General features: G+C 37.3%; 1 protein-coding gene across 1 annotated transcript in view; it reads right to left on the bottom strand.

Moving 5' to 3' along the window:
• The window catches only part of Wdr7 (WD repeat domain 7), a 301023-nt gene that overhangs the window by 237534 nt on the left and 41096 nt on the right, over positions 1–22393 (bottom strand). Inside the window, 1 exon segment of the mRNA XM_028857247.2 lies at positions 4646–4841. Within this exon segment, the coding sequence (XP_028713080.1) occupies positions 4646–4841 (196 nt within the window).

Below are 22393 nucleotides of genomic sequence, written 5' to 3'. Positions count from 1 at the left end.
GGATAAAATCGACTTGGTGACAGTGAAAAGTCTTTTTGATGCACGCCTATAACTGGTTGGTAATCGGGAATTTTGAAATCTGTGTTCACTGGAGATGTTGGCCTATAGTTTTTGCTTTGCTTTTTTTTTTTTTTTCCCTTGTGTTGTCGCCTGGTTTGAGTATTAGACACACCAGCTTCACAGATGGAGTTAGGAAATGCTCCTTCTGCTTCTGCTTTTTCTTTTTTCTTTCTTTCTTTTTTTTCTTTTCTTTTCTTTTTTTTTTTTTTTTTAATTGTTTAAGAAGAATTAGCTGTAGATCTTAGAAAGTCTGGCAGGATTCTGCTGTGGATCCATCTGGGCCTGGGCTGTTTTTAATCAGAATTTTCTCTTCATTCATTGTGGTTCTGCTTAGGTTGTTGATCTCTTCATTTTCATTTTCCAATTTAATGAAGCACAGATATTTTAATTATCCTTTTATCACAGTCTGAGTTTCTTTGGTGTCTCAAGGATCTAGTGACCTTGTTAATATTAGATTGGTTCTTAGTATTGCTTTATTTCAATAATTTGTGCTCTGATCTTTATTATTTCTTGTCATATTCTAGATTTTGGTATAGTTTGTTCTTGTTTTTGGAAATTCTTGACTTATATCATCAAGACATTCATCTGTGCTCCTTCTGACTTTTTAATGAAGGCACTTAGAGCTACAGTTTCCCTTGCAGAACTGTTTTTAATGTGTCCCAGAGGTTTTATTGTATTGTGTTTATATTGTCATTTAGTTCCAGGAATTATTTTATTCCTTTTTTTTATTTCATTGACCCATTCATCATTCAGTGATGATTTGTTTCATCTCAGTAAGTTTCTGTGCTATATACTAATAGTGATTTCTTTACTGTTAATTTTAAGTTTTGTGGCACTATGGTCAAATAATAGGATACACAGAGCTATTTCAATCTTTCTGGATTTATTAAGATTTGTTTTTTGTCCATTGTCCACTGGGTAGACATACACTCTTTTGGGGTTTGGGTGGAATATTCTGTAGATATTTGTTAAGTCCATTTGATGTACAATGTCAATTAATTCTGATCCCCTCTCTCTGTGTGTCTGTCTCTCTGTGTGTCTGTCTGTCTCTGTCTCTCTCTGTCTCTCTCTGTCTCTGTCTCTCTCTGTCTGTCTCTCTCTGTCTCTGTCTCTATCTCTCAATCTCTCTCTCTCTCTCTCTCTCTGTCCAGATAACCTGTCTACTGGAGAAAGTGTTATTGGAACCACTCACTGTTAGTGGGATGATCGTAATCTACATATTTAATTTCAGTGGTACACTTTTTTATGAAATTGGGTTCACCAGAAGTTTTACATATATTTTAGAATTGTAATGTCCTCTTGGTTAACTGTCCTCTTGATTATGATGAAGAGTCTTTTTCATCTCTTCTGGTTAGTTTTAACTTGCAGTCTATTTTGTCAAATAACAGGGTAGCATCACTGCTTGCTTTATGGTCTTGTTTTCTGGTGGCACTCTTCTCCATTACTTCACTTTAATGTGCTGCCTATTTTTCAAGCTAAGATGAGCTGCTAGTACAACAGAAAAATGGATTTTGCTACTTAACCCATTCAGCTAACATATGTCTTTTGACCCAAGAACTGAGGCCACTAATATTTCAAGTTATTTTTAAAAGAAAAGTGTGTGGTAAATGCAGCATTTTAGGGTTTGGGGGTTCTGTTGTTTATTTTTTTAGTCATACATTTTGTTTCAGCAATTATAGCTTCATTTGTTTACTGCATAGTCTTTCTTCACTTCAAAGTATTGTTCCTCATATTCTACTTTGGATTTGTCTGCTGAGTAGGAATCTTTTTAGCCTGTTTGAATCCAGGAAAGTTTTTTCTAACTCCTTAACCATGGAAGATAGTCTTTCTGAGTACAGTGATCTAGGCTGACAGTTGTGGTCTTTCAGAATGGTGAGCAATCCTCCAAGCTCTTCTGGTTTTCAAAGTTCCCCTTTAGAAATCAGTGGTTATTTTGATGGGCTTTCTTCCTCTAGACCTATGATCTTTCTCTTGCTCCTGTCAATACGTTCTCTTTGTGCTGCATTTAGTGCTTTAAATACAATTATGCTGTAGGGCCTCTCTTTTATGTCCTATCTGCTTGGTGTTCTGTATTTCCTGTATGTATATGGGTGTTACAGCTGAGCTCCATCCAAAACAATTCTTCCCCTAAAAATACGCAAAAATAGGGCACCCAGGAATTTCCTTGACTTGAGAAAGTTTTCTTCCATAATCTTGTTAAAGATCTTATCTATGCCATTGACTTGCATTCTTCTCCTTCATCTATGCTATAATTCAAATATTTGGTTTCTCATAGTGCCACTTAGTTCTTGCATGTTCCTTTGTCTATGATTTTTAATTTTTCATAATCTTTATTGAGTGGTCCAATTCCTCTACTTTATCTTTGAGTCATGACATTCTGTCGTCTACTTGATCTGTTCTACCTTAAAGATTTTCCTCTGAATTTTCTTTGGTATATTAAAGTTTTCAATTCCACCTTCATTCAGCTTCATTTCTCTTCACTATTTCTATCTTTTTAATGAATTCAATTTACAAATCCTGTAATGTCTTGGTCATTTTATTCAGCCATGAATTAATCCTTTCTTAGATCACTAATGGTTCAGCCATTTCTTGCTATCCCCTTTATGTTCACTGAGCTGTTTAGTGGCATCTTCTTTAGACTCCTTGAATTCTTTGATGAAGTTTATGGTATTTTAAGTTCTGTATCCTGGGGTTCATCTACGTTATTCTCATGAAGAACATTATACAGGGACTTGAGGGTCTTGTGGGAGGATGTGGAAAAACTGTCTCAGACTTTGTATTGCTTATGCTTTTGGAACATGACCTCAGCATGTGGACTTCTTCCTGTAAGTGTGTGTCTGATGAGGGATTCTAGCCTGTCTCATGCTGGGCTGGTGCAGGAGCTGCATAATGAGAGGCAGGATTAGATGTGTGGAGGTGGTAGAAGTGAACTTCCAGAAAAATCTCAACTTTTCCTTCTTTTTTTACACAATTTTTAAAATTATGTGTGTGGATATTTGCATGTGAGTGGGAGTGCCTGCAGAAGCCAGGGAATAGTCAGATCCAGGGGTGGAGGGGTTTGTGAGCTGCCCATGAGAGTGCTAGTAATCTCACAAGGATCCTCTGCAAGAGCAGTACATGCTCTTTACAGCTGAGCCAGTGCTCCATCCAAAGAAATTTTCTCTTAAAAATACCCAAAAATAGGGCACCCGGGCAGGGGGGTCGGGATCTGTCCCTGGTCTATAGGCCGGCTTCTGGAACCCGGTGCCTGTGGTGTGAAACCTTGCACAGCCTTGGTGCAGTGGGAAAGGGCTTGGACCTGCCTAGACTCAGTGTGCTGGGCTCTGCTGACTCCCCATGGGAGACCTCGATTTGGGGGATGTGGGGATTCGGGATGGCTTGGGAAAGAGAGCTAGGGGGTGGGAGGAGGGAGGAGGGGGAATCTTTGGATAGTATGTGGAGTGAGTAGAAAAATAAAATAATAAAAATATAAAAAAGAAAAGAAAAGAAGTGTAGAAAAAAAAACTAAATTGCTTTCTTAAAAATAAAATACCCAAAAGTAGATCAGAAAGAAATATGTCACAGTGCTAATGTTTACCACAGAGCTGTATGACATCACCGTGCCTTTCTTCTCTTTTAATCTTTAGTGCTTTTAAAATATAACAGAAAATATTACTCTCTTTTACAATATGAAACAGAATAAAGAGCTAAATGCAAAAGAAGTCTTGTCAGATTTCAAGAATGCTTCCTCTTGTCAAGATTGCAGCAGATGTGTGTACTTATTTCCCAAGGGCCTGAAAAGTATTCCCTACTCTGTGGTAGTATATGCAAAAATATGTCTCCAATCTGCTTCCAAAGGACTATGTACAACAAACTGAGGGGAAAATATTTAGTAGAATAAAGACACTTAGTAGAATCATTTTAAATAATTGGTAAACTATCACTCAAAAAAATTAATTACTGATACATTATTACTTAAGATTGCAAAAGTAGAATCAAACATGCTTTAAAAAAAAAAAATGAAGCTAAAACGTTGTTACCTGCCTAAATATTCCTAGTAAAACTGTATTGATCTGTGTGTGCACATCTATCAGCATCTGTGCTTTTCAGCTAAGCAATATTTAGTCTATAATATAGCCCATACATAAAAGTGAAAGTCGAATTCTACCTGTTGTCCCTAAAGTCTACAATCTCCATTTCAATTTGGCTCCTAAAAGTACCTGGCCCGCATCACTTTTCTGCTATTCAAATAAAAATTGGTTTTATCTTTTTCTACTGTTTCTGAACATGAGACAAAACTGGCTCTTTCAGCTTACTTGGCGATTAATCCCACAAATAATATAGACATCACTGCATAGTTGTCGTCATCTGCACATGACCCTCAATTGCATGCCTTTAAGAACTGTGGAACCACTCTACATGATCTAACAATGTACAACAAATAGATGAATGCTACATATGTCTTTATAGATAAAAACAAGATGAGAGAGGATAGTTATGAGAAATAGAAATACATTTTTGAGCTTTATTTGCATATGAAGAGCTATTTTCAGGAAATCAAATGCATCCTTTGAACTTTCTATTTCCTCTCCACCTTTATTCTTACCAGTGTCCATCTGCCAGACATACACAGAGCCATCTGTGCATCCCACCACCAGGTAGTCGTCAGAAGGCCTCCACTTGATCACCTGAATAGGAAACAGGTGGCGAGACGCCAACATGATGCATTTTTTCTCCCGCAAACTTAGAAGTCCTACTGAGTGGTCACTGGCTACAGAACAGATGCAATGTTGAACTCTTGCCTAAAAAAAGAAGAAGAAACTTGCATTATAGTTACATTAAAATTAGAATAAGATAGATCTTGTCTCCCAATAACTTAAATGCAAATTACTTATATGTATACTCCACTGAAAAACAACCATAATATTCAGCCATTTTGAACAATTTCTTCCTTGAGATTATAAATAAAAGTTTCTGGTTCAAAAAAGATATGCTCTTGAAATGTCGAATAATGCAAACGTTAAAGACTGGGAAGATGTCACTGAAATATGAAAAAGACCTCACAAAAATGATTGCCACATCTGAGAAGGCAAAACTGGGCAGCAGGGAGGTAGGGGTCAGGTGGTCTGTTAGGTATTCTCTTTCCACAACATGAACTAACTTTTCTTTGTTTCCTGAGAGAGACACTTTCTGTGGTCTTTCTTTCTCTTCAGGACTCACTTAGACCCATGCTCCTCCCTGCCCTTTTGTTCAGATGTAATCTCCTCACGGTCCTGCAAACACAATCATCCTTGAGCACCACAGCTATCACACACTATCTGCAGGTGGCATTCCTGTTCCCTTCGTGGTGTCTATTTATAATGCCAGAAGGCGCAGCACTTCAACCAACCATAGGACACCCGATTAAACAGTCTTCAGAGTAGTCCCTGCTCACCGCTAGTTTCTGCCCTCCAAATGGCTACTTTCTTCCCTTCAATTTCCTCTTACAACAATGTCGTTTATAAATAAGCAAAGAAAGTAAAGATTTTCACTAGCAAGAGAGAGCTGAATCTACAGTATAGCAAATTAAAAACTAAATATTTTTACTTTCTATAGGACAATTTGTAAGCAAATTAAAATTTAACCACATGAAAGCAATCATCTGAATTTATTAGGATGACTTCTTAAGAAATAAGGCCCATAATGCTGCACATAATCTGCTTTTATAGGACCGAGAGAGAAACCTGCAAATGTACAATGCTCTGCTTCTCCTACACAAAAACACTGCTATGATCTAAAAGCAACATTTCACTAATTCTCAAAGTAAGAAATGCCAACCGGTGTTAGATGAAAGGGGTGGGGACTGAGGGGCAGCAAATATTCCGGAAGCTGTACAGCTTTTGTTTTATTGACACTGTGTTGGTGTTTGTTTTATTTTGTTTTGTGTTTGAGCCAAGTGTCTTGGTGTAGCCCAGGCTGGCCTCAGACTCATGATATGCCTGCCTCAACCAAGAACTAGAATTATAGTACTAATCTTAATTAATTAATTTAATTAATTAATCTAATTTTAACTGCAGATCTCCCAAAATCTTTACAATTCACATAACTGTGCTTCAAGGATGTACAACATCATTCATCTCTAAACTTGTTTGACCATAATCTTCTTATTCAAGCACACTTGGGGGGCTGGTGTGCTTGGGTCCTTTCCTGTTGTGAATGCTCAAAGCTCCACACTAAGTTTTCTCTTTATCACAGTGCAGCACCGTGAGCACTGGATGTGAATGTGGGTCTCGGTGGTCCCGCCTGCTTTGTCTATTCTGTCTCACTATGAGTTAGCTACATTTGGACTCTGGCGAATGTTTATAATTGTAAGTAACTTTAAAGTTAAGACAACTAAGTTTAGGCTGGGCAGTAGTGGCACATGTCTTTAATCCCAGCACTCAGGAGGCAGAGGCAGGCAGATCTCTGTGAGTTCGAGGTCAGCCTGGGCTACAGAGCGAGTTCCAGGACAGGCACCAAAACTACACAGAGAAACACTGTCTCAAAAAATACCAAGAAAAAAATAGAAGAAGAAGAAAAAAAGAAAGAAAGAAAACTAAATTTAGAGAGACACTACAAACTTTACTTAAAGTATTACACAGAACTGTCTTGGGCACTTATTAAGCTTGTTTATAAATATTCAATGACTTTTTTCTTTAAAAAATATACTATCAATTGACACATACAAATTAGTTTTCCAATTACCAAATAAATAAAAATAAACTGGCAAACTAAAAAATAATTCAAATTTAGCCAAAATAGAATAAAACTGGGCAAATACACACATCATGAGGCCTTTACTTTCAATTATTATATAAAACATATGCTATCAATCAGTTGCACAAGACATATATTGCTAACTCCAGATAAAACACAGTTTAATAAAATGGATGCCTTGCATATATGAATTATCATTAGTACTAACTTTGGATTTGCCAAATAATTCACTCATTTTATAAAAAGAGGTGAGTGCTCTATCAGTAGATAATTAGTTTTCTATTTTGCATCTGGTATTTAACCATTTTAAAGATGGTTTTATTTATTTCTCTAATAAGAAACGGTGCTCTTTATCTCTGATCACGACTACCTGAAAAGAAGCATTCCTAGAAAGCATGACTTTCCCTCAGCTCGCATGCTTCCGCCAAGGCTGCTGCTTAGCCACAGCACTCAACCCTTCTCCACTACTTTTGGTTTTACTGTTTCAACTCATGAGCTCTCTAAAATCTCCAATAAAAGCATCTAATCCGGGAATTGACTGCTGCACATAAGGACCTAAATGTGGATCCCCAGCACCCACAGTGAGAGTCAAACATGGTGGTCCACAGTTGCAAGACCAGTTCTAGGAAAGACGAGACAGGCCAATCCTGGGACCTGACAGTATGCAGTCCAGCCAATTAGTGAGCTCCAGATCCCAGGGAGAAAACATCTCTTAAAAACTAAGATGAAGACCAACTGAGGAAGACAACCAACACCAACCTCTGGCAACCACCTACCCACACACACACACCACCACCACCACCCATGCGTGCATGCACGCATACACACACACATACATACACACACACACACACACACACACACACACACACCACCACACACTACCACCACCACCCATTAGCTCTTTCGTTAGACAGTGTTTCACTGGGTGTGTGGCGGGATGGGGGTTGAAGGACTCAGAAGCCAGTTTGGGCTACACAGTGAAACCCTATCTTAAAAAAAAGAGCTAGTCTTTAATTAGTGCCTCATCTATAACTGGTGAATTTGCAACTTGTCAAGTGTAAATGAATTTCATTTAAAATATTGAGAAATATTAGTTAGTATTATTTCCTCTGCTGGTTATGCCCAGGATTAGGATCTACTGCGGATGTCAACATCAAAGCTACACAGCTACAGACAACCACTAAACACTGATGCTGTTTGGGTAAGTTTAGGAAGTGTGGCCTTGCTGGAGGAAGCATGTCACTGGCAATAGGCTTTGTGATAGCTTGAATGAGAATGTCCTCCATAGGCTCATATATTTAAAATCTTGATCCCCAGTTGGTGGAACTTCTTGGGAAGAGTTAGTGGTGGCCTTGTTCGGGGTGGTGTGTCACTGGGGGTAGGCTTTGAAGTTTCAAAGCCTCACACCATTCCCAGTATGTTCTCCCTGCTTTGTGCTGTGGTTCAAGATGTGAATGCTCAGCTACTACTGCAGCCACCATGCCCGATGTTGTATCTGACACTTCCCTGGAATGATGGACCCTTCTCTCTCTAGAAGCACAAACCCAAATAAATCTTTCTTTCCACACAGCACTGTGGACATGATATTTTAACACAATAATATGAAAGTAACTAACACACTGATAAGGGGGCCAAAAGGAGTAGAGCCACTCAATGAGAAAAATTCCTAGGAACAGGAAACCCTCCTGAGCAGTTTAACTGTCAGACCTTCCCCTTCCCCAAGATATGCAGCTGGCTCATTCCAAAAATGAAAAGAATGTAATACATCTTCATAAGAATACTGAAAAGTGTTTGATCATATTGCTCTTATACAGAGGAAAAGGGGAATACAAAACAAATATTAGCTAAGAGCACAGCACAAACTTTACAAGTAGACAATGGGACATTACTGTTTTAAAAGATGCTATAATGTGAAGCTGGAGGAATGAGTCATCAGTTAAGAGTGTTTGTTCTGGGATCATAAGGACAGGAATTCAAATCAGAGCACCTAAGCAACAAGCCAAGCAGCACCAACATGCCTCCCACAGCCCAGAAGGGGCAGACACAGGAGGATCTCTGCAGCTTTCAGGGTCCAACCCAGGCAAGATGCTAGTCCCAAGTTCAGGGAGAGACCCTGCCTCAAAGAAACATGCTGAGAGTGATAGGAGGGCACTAGACATCCTCTTCTGACCTACAATCCAAGCTCACATCCAAGTGTAGATACCTTCATGCACGCACGTGTGTGTGCACACACACACATTTGTTTTGAAGAAAACTATAATGCCACAATCTCTTCGTGTTCACACAATACATCTTCTTAACACTTAAATTTCCCTAAATACAAGCTCACTATGTGGCCAAAGATGACCTTGAACTTCAGCATGTTTCTCACACTGGCCTTAAACTCTTTATACAGGTAAAGATGATGTTGAACTTATCATCCTGTCTCCAACAACCAAGTGTTAGAACTATAGTGATATGTCACCACCAGGTCTGGCTTTCTGTGGCATCAGAGAATAAACTCAGGACATCACTCATATTAGCAGGCACTCTAACAATAGAATTACATACCCAGTCCCCATGATTTCTCTTCTCTTACAATGCAATAATGATGAAATTGGCAAGTATCAAAATCCTGTTTGGTCATTTATAAAAATTACATACAACCTCTGTAAATAATAAAAAGTATTTGAAGAATTAACTTTAACTTTATTACAATAAACAGCCTTGAAACAAGCAAAATAATCAAGAATGAAAACACACATGTGCAAAAAAAAAAAATCAGTATCACTAAGTCCAAGAAAGCACAGTTATTAGAGGTACTTAATTCATAAGAAAATGTGGTCCTCTGTTTTTCAAGTATTTTCCTTCTTTCAAGAAAATGCTAGTACAATTCATATAAAGAAAACTAGCATAGACTAGAAATTACTCAATATAGCAAAACCTCATTCATTTTGATTCCACTAATTAATTCTGAGTTGATTGCTACCTTTGAAGCCTGTATGAACACTTTAACAGTAATAACAGAGCAAATGCCTAGCCTATTTAATGTAGAAGGAAAAAGACTATTCAAGCTCTACTTGGGTATTAATTTTGATTCAATGAGCAGAATTATGATAAATAATTCTCAGCTATCTATTAAATGAAAGCACTTAAAAGATTTGCTAGAATACAATTAGCATGTGCTTATCTGTCCTCAGAATTATTAAAGAAGCACTTCTTAAAAATATTTAACAACTCACATTTCTTGACTTAGATCCAACTTCCATTATGAGCAAGTTCTAGAGATCATAGCACTAAATATCTACTTCATGTATAATGACTAATTCTATAACCTACTAATAGCACTCATTATTTTACTACTTCAACATGGGAACATCAACTGAAGATGATTTAACAACAACAGTATTATAACAAGATAATGTATAAAACATTTTGATGGTGTAATTAAAATGATTATACAAGTCAAGCATGGTGACTCATACCTGTAATCCCAAGGCTTAAGAAGCTGAGCCAACAGGAATATGAAGATTTCAAGACAAATCTAGGCTACATAGAAAGTTCTAGTCTGACATAGGTTACAGACACAGAGACACACACAGCCAAGGTTACTCAACTAAAAATGTAACACATTTTCATCAAAACTTATTTGGAAAGAATTCATGCTCCAAATTCTTTCACTCATTTGTAGATTTAAATTTTTTGGTGGGGGTTGTATAAACTATGTGTACCTCTGTGAAAATATGTACATTATAAAACATACAGAAACATAACTTTTTAAAGGATAACTCATGGTTTAAATTAACAAACAAACTTAAAATGGGATTTTAATTACTTATTAATGTTCATAGAGACATTAGATTAGACAATACCACAAGGCACAATAATTATCATTATAGGTTTCACTGTCAATGAGAGTGGATACTAATACTTTACACAACTATGACTTGGGCTATTCTTCCAGTGTGTTTGAGTGATCATTGCTCAAATTCAGTGCAGTTAATAAGAAGATACTCATTTTTTATTGGAAATGACTTCCATGGCTCAGAGGATATGAGCATGTGTAGCTTTTTGAAGACAATCCAGGTTTGGTTTCCAGCACCCACATGGCATCTTACAACTATCTGTAATTCCAATTCCAAGGTATCCAACACCCTCTTCTAGCATCTGAGCACATTTCACACTTACATACATGCAAACAAAACACTGATAAACATGAAACAAAAATAATTAAATCTTTTTGAAACAATCTTCCATGCTCATGGATTGGTAGAATTAATATAATAAAAATGGCTATTATACCAAAAGCAATCTACAGATTCAATGCAATCGTCATCAAAATCCCAAACACAATTCTTCACAGATCTTAAAAGGACAATTGTTAGCTCCATATAAGCACACACACACACACACACACACACACACACACACACACAAAAAAAAAAAAAAAAAAAAAAAAAAACAGGATAAGTGAAATAATCCTGAATAATAAAAGAACTGTTGGAGGTATCATCATCCCATCATCCCTGACTTCAAGATGCACTACAGGACTACAGCTCAAAAACAGACTCATTGATCAATAAAATCAAACTGAACACCCAAACAAAAATCCACATACCTATGGACACCTGATTTTTGATAATGAAACTAAAAATGCATATGGGGGAAAAAAGACATATCTTCAACAAATGTGCTGATAAACTGGACAGCTATAAACAGAAGAATCCAAATAGACCCATGCTTATCACCCTGTACAAAACTCAACTCAAAATAGATCAAAGACCTCAACATAAACACTGAATCTGATAGAAGAGAAATTGGGGAATAGTCATGAAGTCATTGGCACAGGAATAGACTTTCCCAACAGAACACAGCACAAGCACTAAGAACAAAAATTAATAAATGGGACCTCATAAAACTGAGAAGCTTCTGCACAGCAAAGAACATGGTCAATAAAACAAAACGGGAGTCTGCGGAATAGGAAAAGATTCTTTTTTTACCAAATGCCTATTCAATAAAGAGCTAATATCCAAAATGAATAAAGAATTCAAAAATGGATATCAAAAAAACAAATAACCCAATTTAAAAATGGGGTACAGGTTTAAACAGAGACTTCTCAAAAGAAGAAACTCAAATGGCTAAGAAATACTTAAAAAAAATGTCCAACATCCTTAACCAGGGATATGCAAATCAAAACTACCTTGAAATTTCATCTTACACCTATCAGAATGGCTAAGATCAATTTTAAAAAGATGACAGCTCATGCTGGCAAGGATGTGGAGTAAGGGAACACTCCTCCGTTGCTGCTGAGAGTGCAAACTCATAGGGTCACTATAGAAATCTGTGCGGAGGATCCTCAAGAAGATGGGAATCAACCTACCTCAAGATCCAGCTATACCTTCATGGGCATATACCCAAAAGATACTTCACCCTACCACAGAGACACTTGTTCAACCATGTTCATTGCTGCTCTACTCATAGCAGCCATAAATTTGAAACAACCAAGATGTCCCTCAACAAAAGAATGGATAAATAAAATGTAGTTCATTTACACAATGAAATACTACTCAGCCATTTAAAAAAATGAAATAAAATTTGAAGGTAAATAAATGGAACTAAGAAAAAAATCATCCTGAATGAGATAACTCAGAATCAAAGACAAATATGGTATATATTTGTTCATATATGGATATTAGCTGTTAAATCAATGATAACCAGGCTACAATGCATAAAATCAAGAAGTTAGGCATAGAGTAAGGGGCTGATGGGGGGCTGGGATATATCTCCCTAGGAAAGGGAAATAGAATACAGTTATAGATGGATGTGGGGGTGAGAGAGGACTAGAACAGGAAGATCGGGGGAGAGGGGAAGGGAAAAGAGGGAAAAGGGAGAGAATATGGGAGAGAGAGCTAAAATTAAGAGTCATTTGAGGGATACAGTAGAATACAGTAGAAGTTTCCTAAAATGTATGCATATATGAAGGCAATCTAAATAAAATTGCCAAATAATGAAGGAGACAGAGCCCAAACTGGACATTCTTGTCACCAAATGAAACTTCCAGTCCTAGGATTGGGTTACATGTAATTGAGTTGTTGGCCAAAGGGTTCCCATGGGAACCTCCGAACAACCCAGGCTGTTGCCAAGGTTGCTTTCCACAAACTGACAGCAATATCCCTTTGTTGAAGACAACATCTACGCAACTCACTAAACATGGAGAAGTCGAACTGGTGCCTACATAGAGACTTTACCTCTCTATTCTAGCTTCTTTGGTACAGGAAGGTACTCTGCACACTACCAAATGAGAAACATACACTCAGCCACAAACCCTTTGATCTACAATGTTCAGCATGCAAGATACATCAGTAAAATAGTGGCACAAAGCTTGTGGGAGTAACCAACCAATATCTGATTTAACTTAAGACCCTCTCCACAAGACGGAACCATAACCAACACTGTCTGGGTGACCAAGAACCTGAGACTAAAGAGCCCAAGGACCAAGGCTAAAACAAAATACTAAAAGGAAAGAGAAAAGTAGCAATAAAATTACTTTTAATGACACTCTGCTATACTCACAGATCAGTACCTCGCTCAGAAAAGCTTCTTCCTGAAGCAAATGGGAATAAATACAAAGACCCACAGCAAGACATGATGCAAAAGTGAGAGACCTTGAAAAACTCAGTCCTAAATGGGATGTCTTCATCAAATTCTCCTCCTCAGGACTCAGAGAACCCCTCAGTAGAGGAGGCAGCAAGAATGTAGGGGCTACAGGGGATGGAGGACACCAAGAAAACAACACCCTCTACATCAACAGTAACAAGTCGCATATGAACTCACAGAAACTGAGGCAGTATGCAGAGGATCTGCATGGGTTTGCTCCATTTTGGGTCCTAGAGCTGAAAGGAGAAGTCAACCCTAACCCAGACACCATCTCCAAATGAAAACCACTTGCAAATGAAAATTAAGTTTATATATATGGGGTTCCATGGGCTTCCAGTTTAGTGTTTTTATGGGAGTCCTGAATGTGCAAATGAGTGAGTCTGTTTCTTGTGCATTCTCTTGGGCTCCTTTCCTTCTGTTTCTTTGTTTTATCCTATTCAAATGGGTTAGTTTTTATCTTTTTTTTCTTTATTATTATACCATAGAAGCCTTTTTGTTTTTTAATGAGAGACAACGGATGTGGATCTGGATAAACGGGAGGTGGGTAGGAAATAGGAGTAGTAGAGGGAGAGGAAACTGTAATAAGGATATATTATGTGAGAAAAATATTTTCGATAAAAGGAAAAATAACAATCTTTAAAAAAGAAATAAATAAATAAAGTCAGGCAGTGGTGGCCTTTAATCCCAGCACTCATAACATTTCTAAACCCTTAAAAGTCTAATAATATGGCCGGGCAGTGGTGGCGCATGCCTTTAATCCCAGCACTTGGGAGGCAGCGGCAGGTGGATCTCAATGAGTTCGAGACCAGCCTGGTCTACAGAGTGAGTTCCAGCACATCCAGGAATGTTAAACTGAGAAACCCTGTCTCGAAAAAACAAAAAAAAAAGAAGAAAAGAAATGACATCCATCAATATTTTCCCTGCCAATTTGTGACAGCTATATTAGAAACTATATAATATAAGGCAAGAGGATTATGAGTTCTATGCCAGTCAGGGCTACATAATGGAATATTATCTCAAAAAAAAAAAAAATCCTGGGATGTAGCTCAGTAACAGTGCACTTTTCTAACATGCATGAGACCTTGAGTGGTTGTTCTGTTCTCTGACCCCAAATAAGTTTATTGGGGTGCACAATATATCAACCACATTCTAGTATTTCTTCCCATAAACCAATAGAGAGCCTCACAATTTCAACTTTTACAACCACTGCCCTCAACTGATCTCAAATTATCAATTCCATTAGAAAATGTTTCAATGCTACAGAGAATCTGCGCCGCACGGACTGAGCAGCCTATCAATGACAGTACTTTATAGGTCAAAATTCTTCACAATATTAATTATGTGCTAAAAGCTACATTTTGTAATGGCCTCAAATGCTAAGTTAAAAGCAAAAGATCACAAAGCAACAGAATAGTTAGCCAAATAAAAATTCTTCTTTATGAAAAAAAAATGTAACTGGGGTAAGGACAAGTGGAAAAATATTAGGCCAAAGCATCAAGACAATATTTAGTTTTCAAAGAAATCTAATCCTAGTATCTAAAAGGTTTGTTGAATTTGCCAGTAAATAATGCACCACTTCAGTACATTAGTGCTGAAGAGCAGAATGCCACAAGCTATCTTGGTGTCTGAAAGTCAGAATATACCACCTAGGTCAGTCAGTCTGCCCTTACACATTTTAAAGCATTCCCAGAAACCTCTCGTGTAATGTGTTCTTAAGCATGAATTACAGAAATTACAGGCTGCTAGTTTATCCCACCCACTAGTTCCCTGGGGAGAGGATTCTGCTTTCCAATGGATTCCAATGCAAGTAATATTAATTTTTATTTTCTAATTTTGCTAGTTTGCTTCCTAGATGAAGTTATTCCTTTGATGGCATTGTTTGAGGAGCAGTCTTGTATTTGTCCCAGTAATTTTCTCTTTGTATAAATATCCTCGAAATATATGACCACTCAACTGCCTCTCCTTTTAAACATACCCATCGTTAGAAAGCTGTAAGTGATCAGCTTCTTTTACTCATGAATCAATCCCACTTGTCTCTTACTCATTACCTCTTCTACTTCCCAGAACTCTCTCTTTGGAACATAAATGTGCCTTTAAGATGTCATTTATCATTTTAAATATTCTACCTAAAAGGAGAGTCTATGAAATTAAATATTAATTTCTTTTCCATACTTTCACAAAAGTACCTCAAAACAGAATTTTTTTCAATATCGGAAATGAACCATTATTGAAAGAAAGAGGGAGCTGTTTCTTCATTATCTATTTCATGAGATCATATGAGCCAACCAAAACACTGACTGACCAACTACATGAATAACATTACCTCCAAGGATAATTTTAATATCCTCCTTTACTTACTATACATATATATATATATATAGATAGATAGATAAATATATAGTTATATTATAGAGAGACTAAATGTATAGTGTAAATATATATACTTAAATATATATTTACACATATATTATCAATAATTTATATATCAATATTAAATACTATACATATATTAATAACCAATAATTTATATATACTTAAATAGATATTTTAATATTTTCATATGTATTTACACTTTTTAGTGTAAATAAATATATAGTATAAATATATATATATTTACAATAAAGATACAAGATGGGTAGTTAGACTCTCCATCTTTATTCAGAAACAGTAAATAAATGAGTATTCCATACAAGATCCAGACAATACCAGAGGAAGATTCATTTAAAAATAATATAGTAACTATGTTATATTAGGAATGAGCTTTTTTCTTTTTTCATTATATTTTATTAAGAAACTTTTTATTCATTTTACATACTAACTACAGATCCCCTCTCATCCCTCCCTCTGCTCCCCCTCCCAGGCTTCACCCCAAGCCCACACCCAACCCCTCCTATAGAAAGGTAAGGCCTCCCATGGGGAGTCAGCAAAGCCCAGGACATTCAGTAGAGGTGGGTCCAAGCCCCTCTCCCTGCATCAAGGCTGTGCAAGGTGTCCCACCATAGGTAATGGGCTCCAAAAAGCCAGTTCCTGCACCAGGGATAGATCCTATTCCCACTTATTTGTTTTTAATTTAATCCAATCACTGCCTTACTCAAGCTTTATTGAACTTTTTAGCAGGGAGGGGATTCCAGGCTTCAAAACTGTGAAACTACACCAAAAAGAAAAACTCCACATAAACTAAATTACATAAAACTGAAAATATCTATAGATTAAAGAACTGAAAGGCAGCTGAACAGTAGTGGCATATATCTTTAATCCCAGCATTCGGGAGGCAGAGGGAGGCGGATCTCTGAGTTCAAGGTCAGCCTGTTGTACAGAGTGAGTTCCAAGACAACTAGGGTTACACAGAGAAATCCTGTCTTGAAAAACAAAAAACCAGAAGAAAATCCAATAATAAAAACCATATGAATTTAATATTTTAGTTGTGCACTCAAACTAATATCCTGAAGAGGAAATCCAACATTCACAACATCAAAGGAAAGAAAAATTTTAAGTCTTTTACCTGGGGGCTGGAGAGATGGCTCAGTGGCTAAGAGCACTAGTTGCTCTTCCAGTAGGACCTGGGTTCAATTCCCAGCACCTACATGGCAGCTCACAACTGTCTGTAACTCCAGTTCCAGGGGAATGCAATATCTTCTTCTGACCTCTGAGGGAAGCAGGCCAGCACATGGTGTACAGAGGTATGTGCAAGCAAAATGCACACATAAATTAAAACCTTTTTACAAGTCCATTTCACTTGAGCTAGGTGGGTGCACAATAAGGTGCTTGCTACACAAGCACGACGACCTAAGTTCAGATCCTCTGAACCAATACAAAAGCCGGGACAGCGACTCATGCCTGTAACCCCGGACAGTCAGACACAGGGCTCACCAGCCACTCAGTCAAGTCACAACAGTCAAGTTTTGAGGAAGGGCCTTTCCACATAATCCTATCTCAGAACTCCCCTGCTCGGTTTCTCAAGTTCAGGGATTAAAGGCATGGGCCATCACACCCAGATTAGATGGTTTATTTGTTGAGTTTTTAGGTTTTTTTAAAATTATTTCATATGTATACGTGATTTGTCTGCATGTATGCATGTGCACAGTATTTGTGACTGGTGCCCACAGAACCCAAAGAAGGACATCACATGCCCCATAACTAGAGTTACAGATGGTTATGAATCATAACTTGGGTGCTGGGAACTGAACCTGGATCCTCTTAACCACTGAGCAAGCTTTTCAGCTCTCGGAGTATATCTTTTTAAAGTGCCCCTTACAACAGAGTGTGATGACACTCTAGTCCTAGAACCCAGAGATCTACCTGCCTGTGCCTCCTGAGTGCTGGGACTACAGGCATGGACACCATGCCTGGCTCACATACCCCTTTTTTAACTTACTGTCATCCCACTCTATTTCACTTTAGTAGTGTGTCTAGTCTTTCTTTAGACTGCTTTAAGTATTTCACCTTTCTCTGGTTTCATATTTTATTATCTTAAGGTTTTTCTTCCCATCATCCCTCCAAAGTAGGATAAAATCAAGTGTTTTATAATGCTCTCATACAGTGAGCTTACACAAGACACAAAACATTTTCTCCAAACTCTGCTGTTACACATTATACCAAGTTCATGCCTAAGTCCAAGCATTTGATCTATTATAGAGAGATCCATCAAGTGCTAGAGAAAACTCAAGTACTCCAACTCCTCCATGTAGCATTCTGCAAAATGAAGTTGTTTGTATACCATTTATGATGTTATAAATACATACAAAACCAAGATGCCCCAGTGCAGTGGATATGGTCTTTCTTGGAAGACTCCAGGAACTACCCAAACCTGCTTTCCTGGGAGTCCCTTCATTTGTTGTATTCCCAAAGTACTTTGAGAGAGAAAAAAAAAGCTTTCATGCTGCATCATAACTGTTGCTTGCTAATCTGACTCTCTTACTAGATTAAATAATCAAACAGGAATTATATCTTATCCACAATTATATCCTTGTCTCAAGTAAAAAAAAAAATCCCATCCAATTGAACAGTAACCTGGCCTCCAAAGGATGTACATGTGCACCCCAATACACACACACACACACACACACACACACACACACACACTCATGATAGATAGATAGATAGATAGATAGATAGATAGATAGATAGATGATAAATAGATAGATAAATTGATTCATGCCAATTGGAATCTTCTTTTGGCTTAAGATATAAAAAACTTTCACAAAAATAGAGAAATCAGGGCTGGAGAGATGGCTCAGCGGTTAAGAGCACTGACTGCTCTTCTAGAGGTCCTGAGTTCAGTTTTCCAGCAACCACATGGTGGCTCATAACCGTCTGTAACAAGATCCGGTGCCCTCTTCTGGTCATACATGCTGTATACAAAATAAATTAAAAAAAAAAGAGAGAAATTACTTAAATGCTTGGTATAATATCTGCACAGCCAGAAGAATGAATCTTTCTTATTAGTATGAAGGGGACCTTCACTGAAAACTCCTTAGTATTATATTGATTTTTTTCAGAATACTACTTAAGAGTTGGGGTACATTATAAAATTTGAATATATAAGTAATATATAGCATGAAAAAATAACATTTTATCTTAAATACAGTAGCATGTGACCACAGATTAAAAAGTACACAAAACCAGGCTTGGTGGCCACAATCCCAGTCCTCAGGAGCCAAAGGCAGAGGATCCCAGGTTCCAGAGCGGCCTGGGCTGCTCAGGGACTTCATGGCCAACCTAAGACGCATAAGGAGAATGGATCTTAAAAACCCAGGGAAGAGGGATGTAGCTCCATGGAAGAGAACTTGTCTAACAAGCTAGAAGACCTGGTAGGACCCCTGACGGCACAGGGAAAGATTAGAAAGCATAAACCTACATAAACTAGCCAAAATGTCCAATTTATTCTATCTTAATTCTTTTGGACTTTCTAAATAAAGATAGGAGCTTTACTTACATACTCTCCATATATGCCTCCCCCCAAATTAATGAAGTTATAAAACTGAAAAGGATGGTGAAGAATTCTGTAAGTACAATGGTGGCTAGACAAACCTATTTCTAATTTTTGAAGGGAAATATGGCAATGTCAATGTAAATGCCTTGAAAAATTAATGACAAAATAATGTCAAGACAAAACAATTCCATAAAAACTGATGAAATTTATTTTGTGCTGGTCAACTACTCTCAGGATTGGGGCCTGCCCTGCAGTGTGCTGGATATACCCAGTGTGGTTTTGATTTTAATTTTTGTATTTTTGTGAATGTTTCATGAAGCAAGAGATAGAGAACATAAAGTTGGGAGGCTAGGGAGGTTTCTCCTTTTTTGAAAGAGAAAGTTAGAAAATATAAAGTTAGAAAGATCTGGGAGAAGTTGAGGGAAGGAAAAAGCATGATCAAGATATATTGTATGCAAATTTTATATAGAAATTTCAGTAATTTATTTTTGTATACAAAATCCAACTTAAGAATCTAACTAAAGAAACTCTCAGCCTACAAAACTACTTAGCTATACTACTTCTTATGTAAGAGGAAACCAGTAAAATTAAATTAAAATTACCTTTTAAATCACTAGAAGCAGTCTTGCAGTGACACAGAAAGATGAATAGGAAGCCAAGTATGATTCCAGCATTCAGGAGGCAGAGGCAGGAGGATCTCTGTGAATTCAAGACTAGCATAGTCTACAGAGTGAGTTCAAAAACAGCCAGAGCTACAAGTGAGACCCTTTCTCAAAAAAAGGGGTGGGGGAGACACATAAATAAAGACAAAGAGGCCACCCTTCTTTAGAGTATTTATATTAACTCTTTCTCACCAACCTCCCCAGTCTTCCCTTCTAACAGATAGATCTCCCCCAACCCCTTTGTGTTAGCTGCAGATCCCCAGAAACACTTTCTGCAAGGGACTCCCACTGGCCACACTGGGCTGGGAGTCAGACAGAAGCATCACTTTCCTTCCTGCCCTCCATTATGCTCTCTCCAGAATTATTTATTTAATTTTTAAATGTTTAATTTCACTGACGGTATGAAAACAGTCTCAAAATATAATGAATTAAGCATAAAGAGGAAAAAAGGACATTATGGATAATTACATTTTTACAAGTTATTTACATCTATGAGTGTTTTGCCTGTGCGTATGTATATATACCAGGTGCATGTGGAGTTTGATCAATGAAGCCAGAAGAAGGCATCAGAACCCCAGAAACTGAAATTAGAGCTGGTTGTGAACTACCACGTGGGTCCTGGGAACTGAAACCTGATCCTCTGAAAGAGCAACAAATGCTCTTAATCATCAAGCCATCTCTACTGCCCTGAAAACTTCATTTTAATAGGCAGTAACAGTTCTGCTTCCTACTTTTGCTCAATTTATACTAAAATGTTTATTCTGCTTGCTTCAGATATAAGGCTGGGTTTATAAGCATTGCTTTGAAACATAACATTCAAATTCAATTAACAACAAAAACTCAGACTCAAAAATGTGAGAAAAAAATCCTAATTAAGGAAAAAAGTGTTCAGTCCTTTCTTTAGAATAAAGAAAAATTATTATTAAAAAGGAAACCTAAGGCTCGGGGAAGACTGCAGAAGAGGAGGCAGAAATATTATAAAGGCAGAGGACCAGGATGCCTGTTGTAAACAGTATCTTCTAATGTGATGGGGACAATACATCCAAGAGATCTTGACACAACAGTTGCCTAACTAACACCTGCATCATGACAACACAAGCTGACATGCCAATATCGACAGGGCAAATCTCACAAGGTCCTCCCACAAATGGAAACCCTACAGGCAATTAATGGCTGCTGAGAGAGAAGCAATCCATTTTCCAGGAACAAGCCTCCTGATCGGTTATATAATCCCAAGTGCTCAGCCCTAAACACATGTACATCCAACCCACACTAAGTAAGTAGATTGCATAAGGCAGGGGTGTGTGTGCACGTGTCTATGTGTGCATAATAATTTAGAAAGAGGAAGTCATGAATTTGAAAAAGGACTGGGGAATGTAGGAAGAGTTTCAGGGGGGAAAGGGAAGATATGATGTAAATAAAAGATTCACATATAAATTTTTAAAAATTAGAAATAAATAAAATAAAGAGAAAACCTAATTTGTTAACTGCTCTTCCTGGCTGTGAACATTTGTCAAACTAATATCCACTTAGTCGTAAAGCTATACAGAATGTCAAACCTGCACCTAGGAAACAGAAATCAGCCTTGTCAAATGAAGGCACAATCACCAATGATCACACTCGTGCCTTCACTACTGCTTTCACAAAACCACACTGCCCCCTTCTGGACCATTTTAAAGATCATGACAATGGAAGTTCCATAACAAGTAGTACAGTTTTAAAAAGTTCTTTAGCTAACACATTAAAGAATTTAATGTCTACTTGCAGAAGTATAATAGTGGTGTTAATTATTTATTAATAGTTTTCCAAATATTCTGCTCTAAATAGATCTACTAACAAAAAAAGCAGCTCTGACAATTTAATCATCAATATAAATGAGAAATAAATATTAGGTTCATATTTACCAACCACAAATAAAATCTACAAAGCTACATCCTCTGTTCCACTCCATACTTTCTATCTCCCTTTACTTCCAAAAGCAAACTGGAATCTAAACTTGGTATTTATCTTCCACTTCAATTTTCACTCATGTACTCCCTGTGCATGTATCTGGATTATCCAAATGGGCAGCATGGATTAAGTAAAAGTGCATCAGACTACCATGGACAGAAACACTCTTCAACTGAAAACCAGCTGAGGAAATGAAGGAAGTGCATGCAAAGGTATCTACTGCCCTCAAGCAGGAAATACTCTGCTGGGTTACTCATGCTGTTAGACTTCTAGCTTTACATTGCTACCAATGCTGTCCATCTACGTTCTTAAGGGAAATGTCTTATAAAGCACTCCTAATACTTTAGAATTCTTTTATTCTTTTAAATTTTTTTTCCAAAATCTAGTTCCTTTCACTATTGATAACCTATGTGAGAAAAAAAAAGTTTCAAGTCTT

This window comes from Peromyscus leucopus, chromosome 19 (genome assembly GCF_004664715.2).
Source record: "Peromyscus leucopus breed LL Stock chromosome 19, UCI_PerLeu_2.1, whole genome shotgun sequence".
NCBI classification, from domain to species: Eukaryota; Metazoa; Chordata; class Mammalia; order Rodentia; family Cricetidae; genus Peromyscus; species Peromyscus leucopus.
Note: the sequence above shows the minus strand (reverse complement) of the source record. Positions and strands in the feature narration are given on the sequence as shown.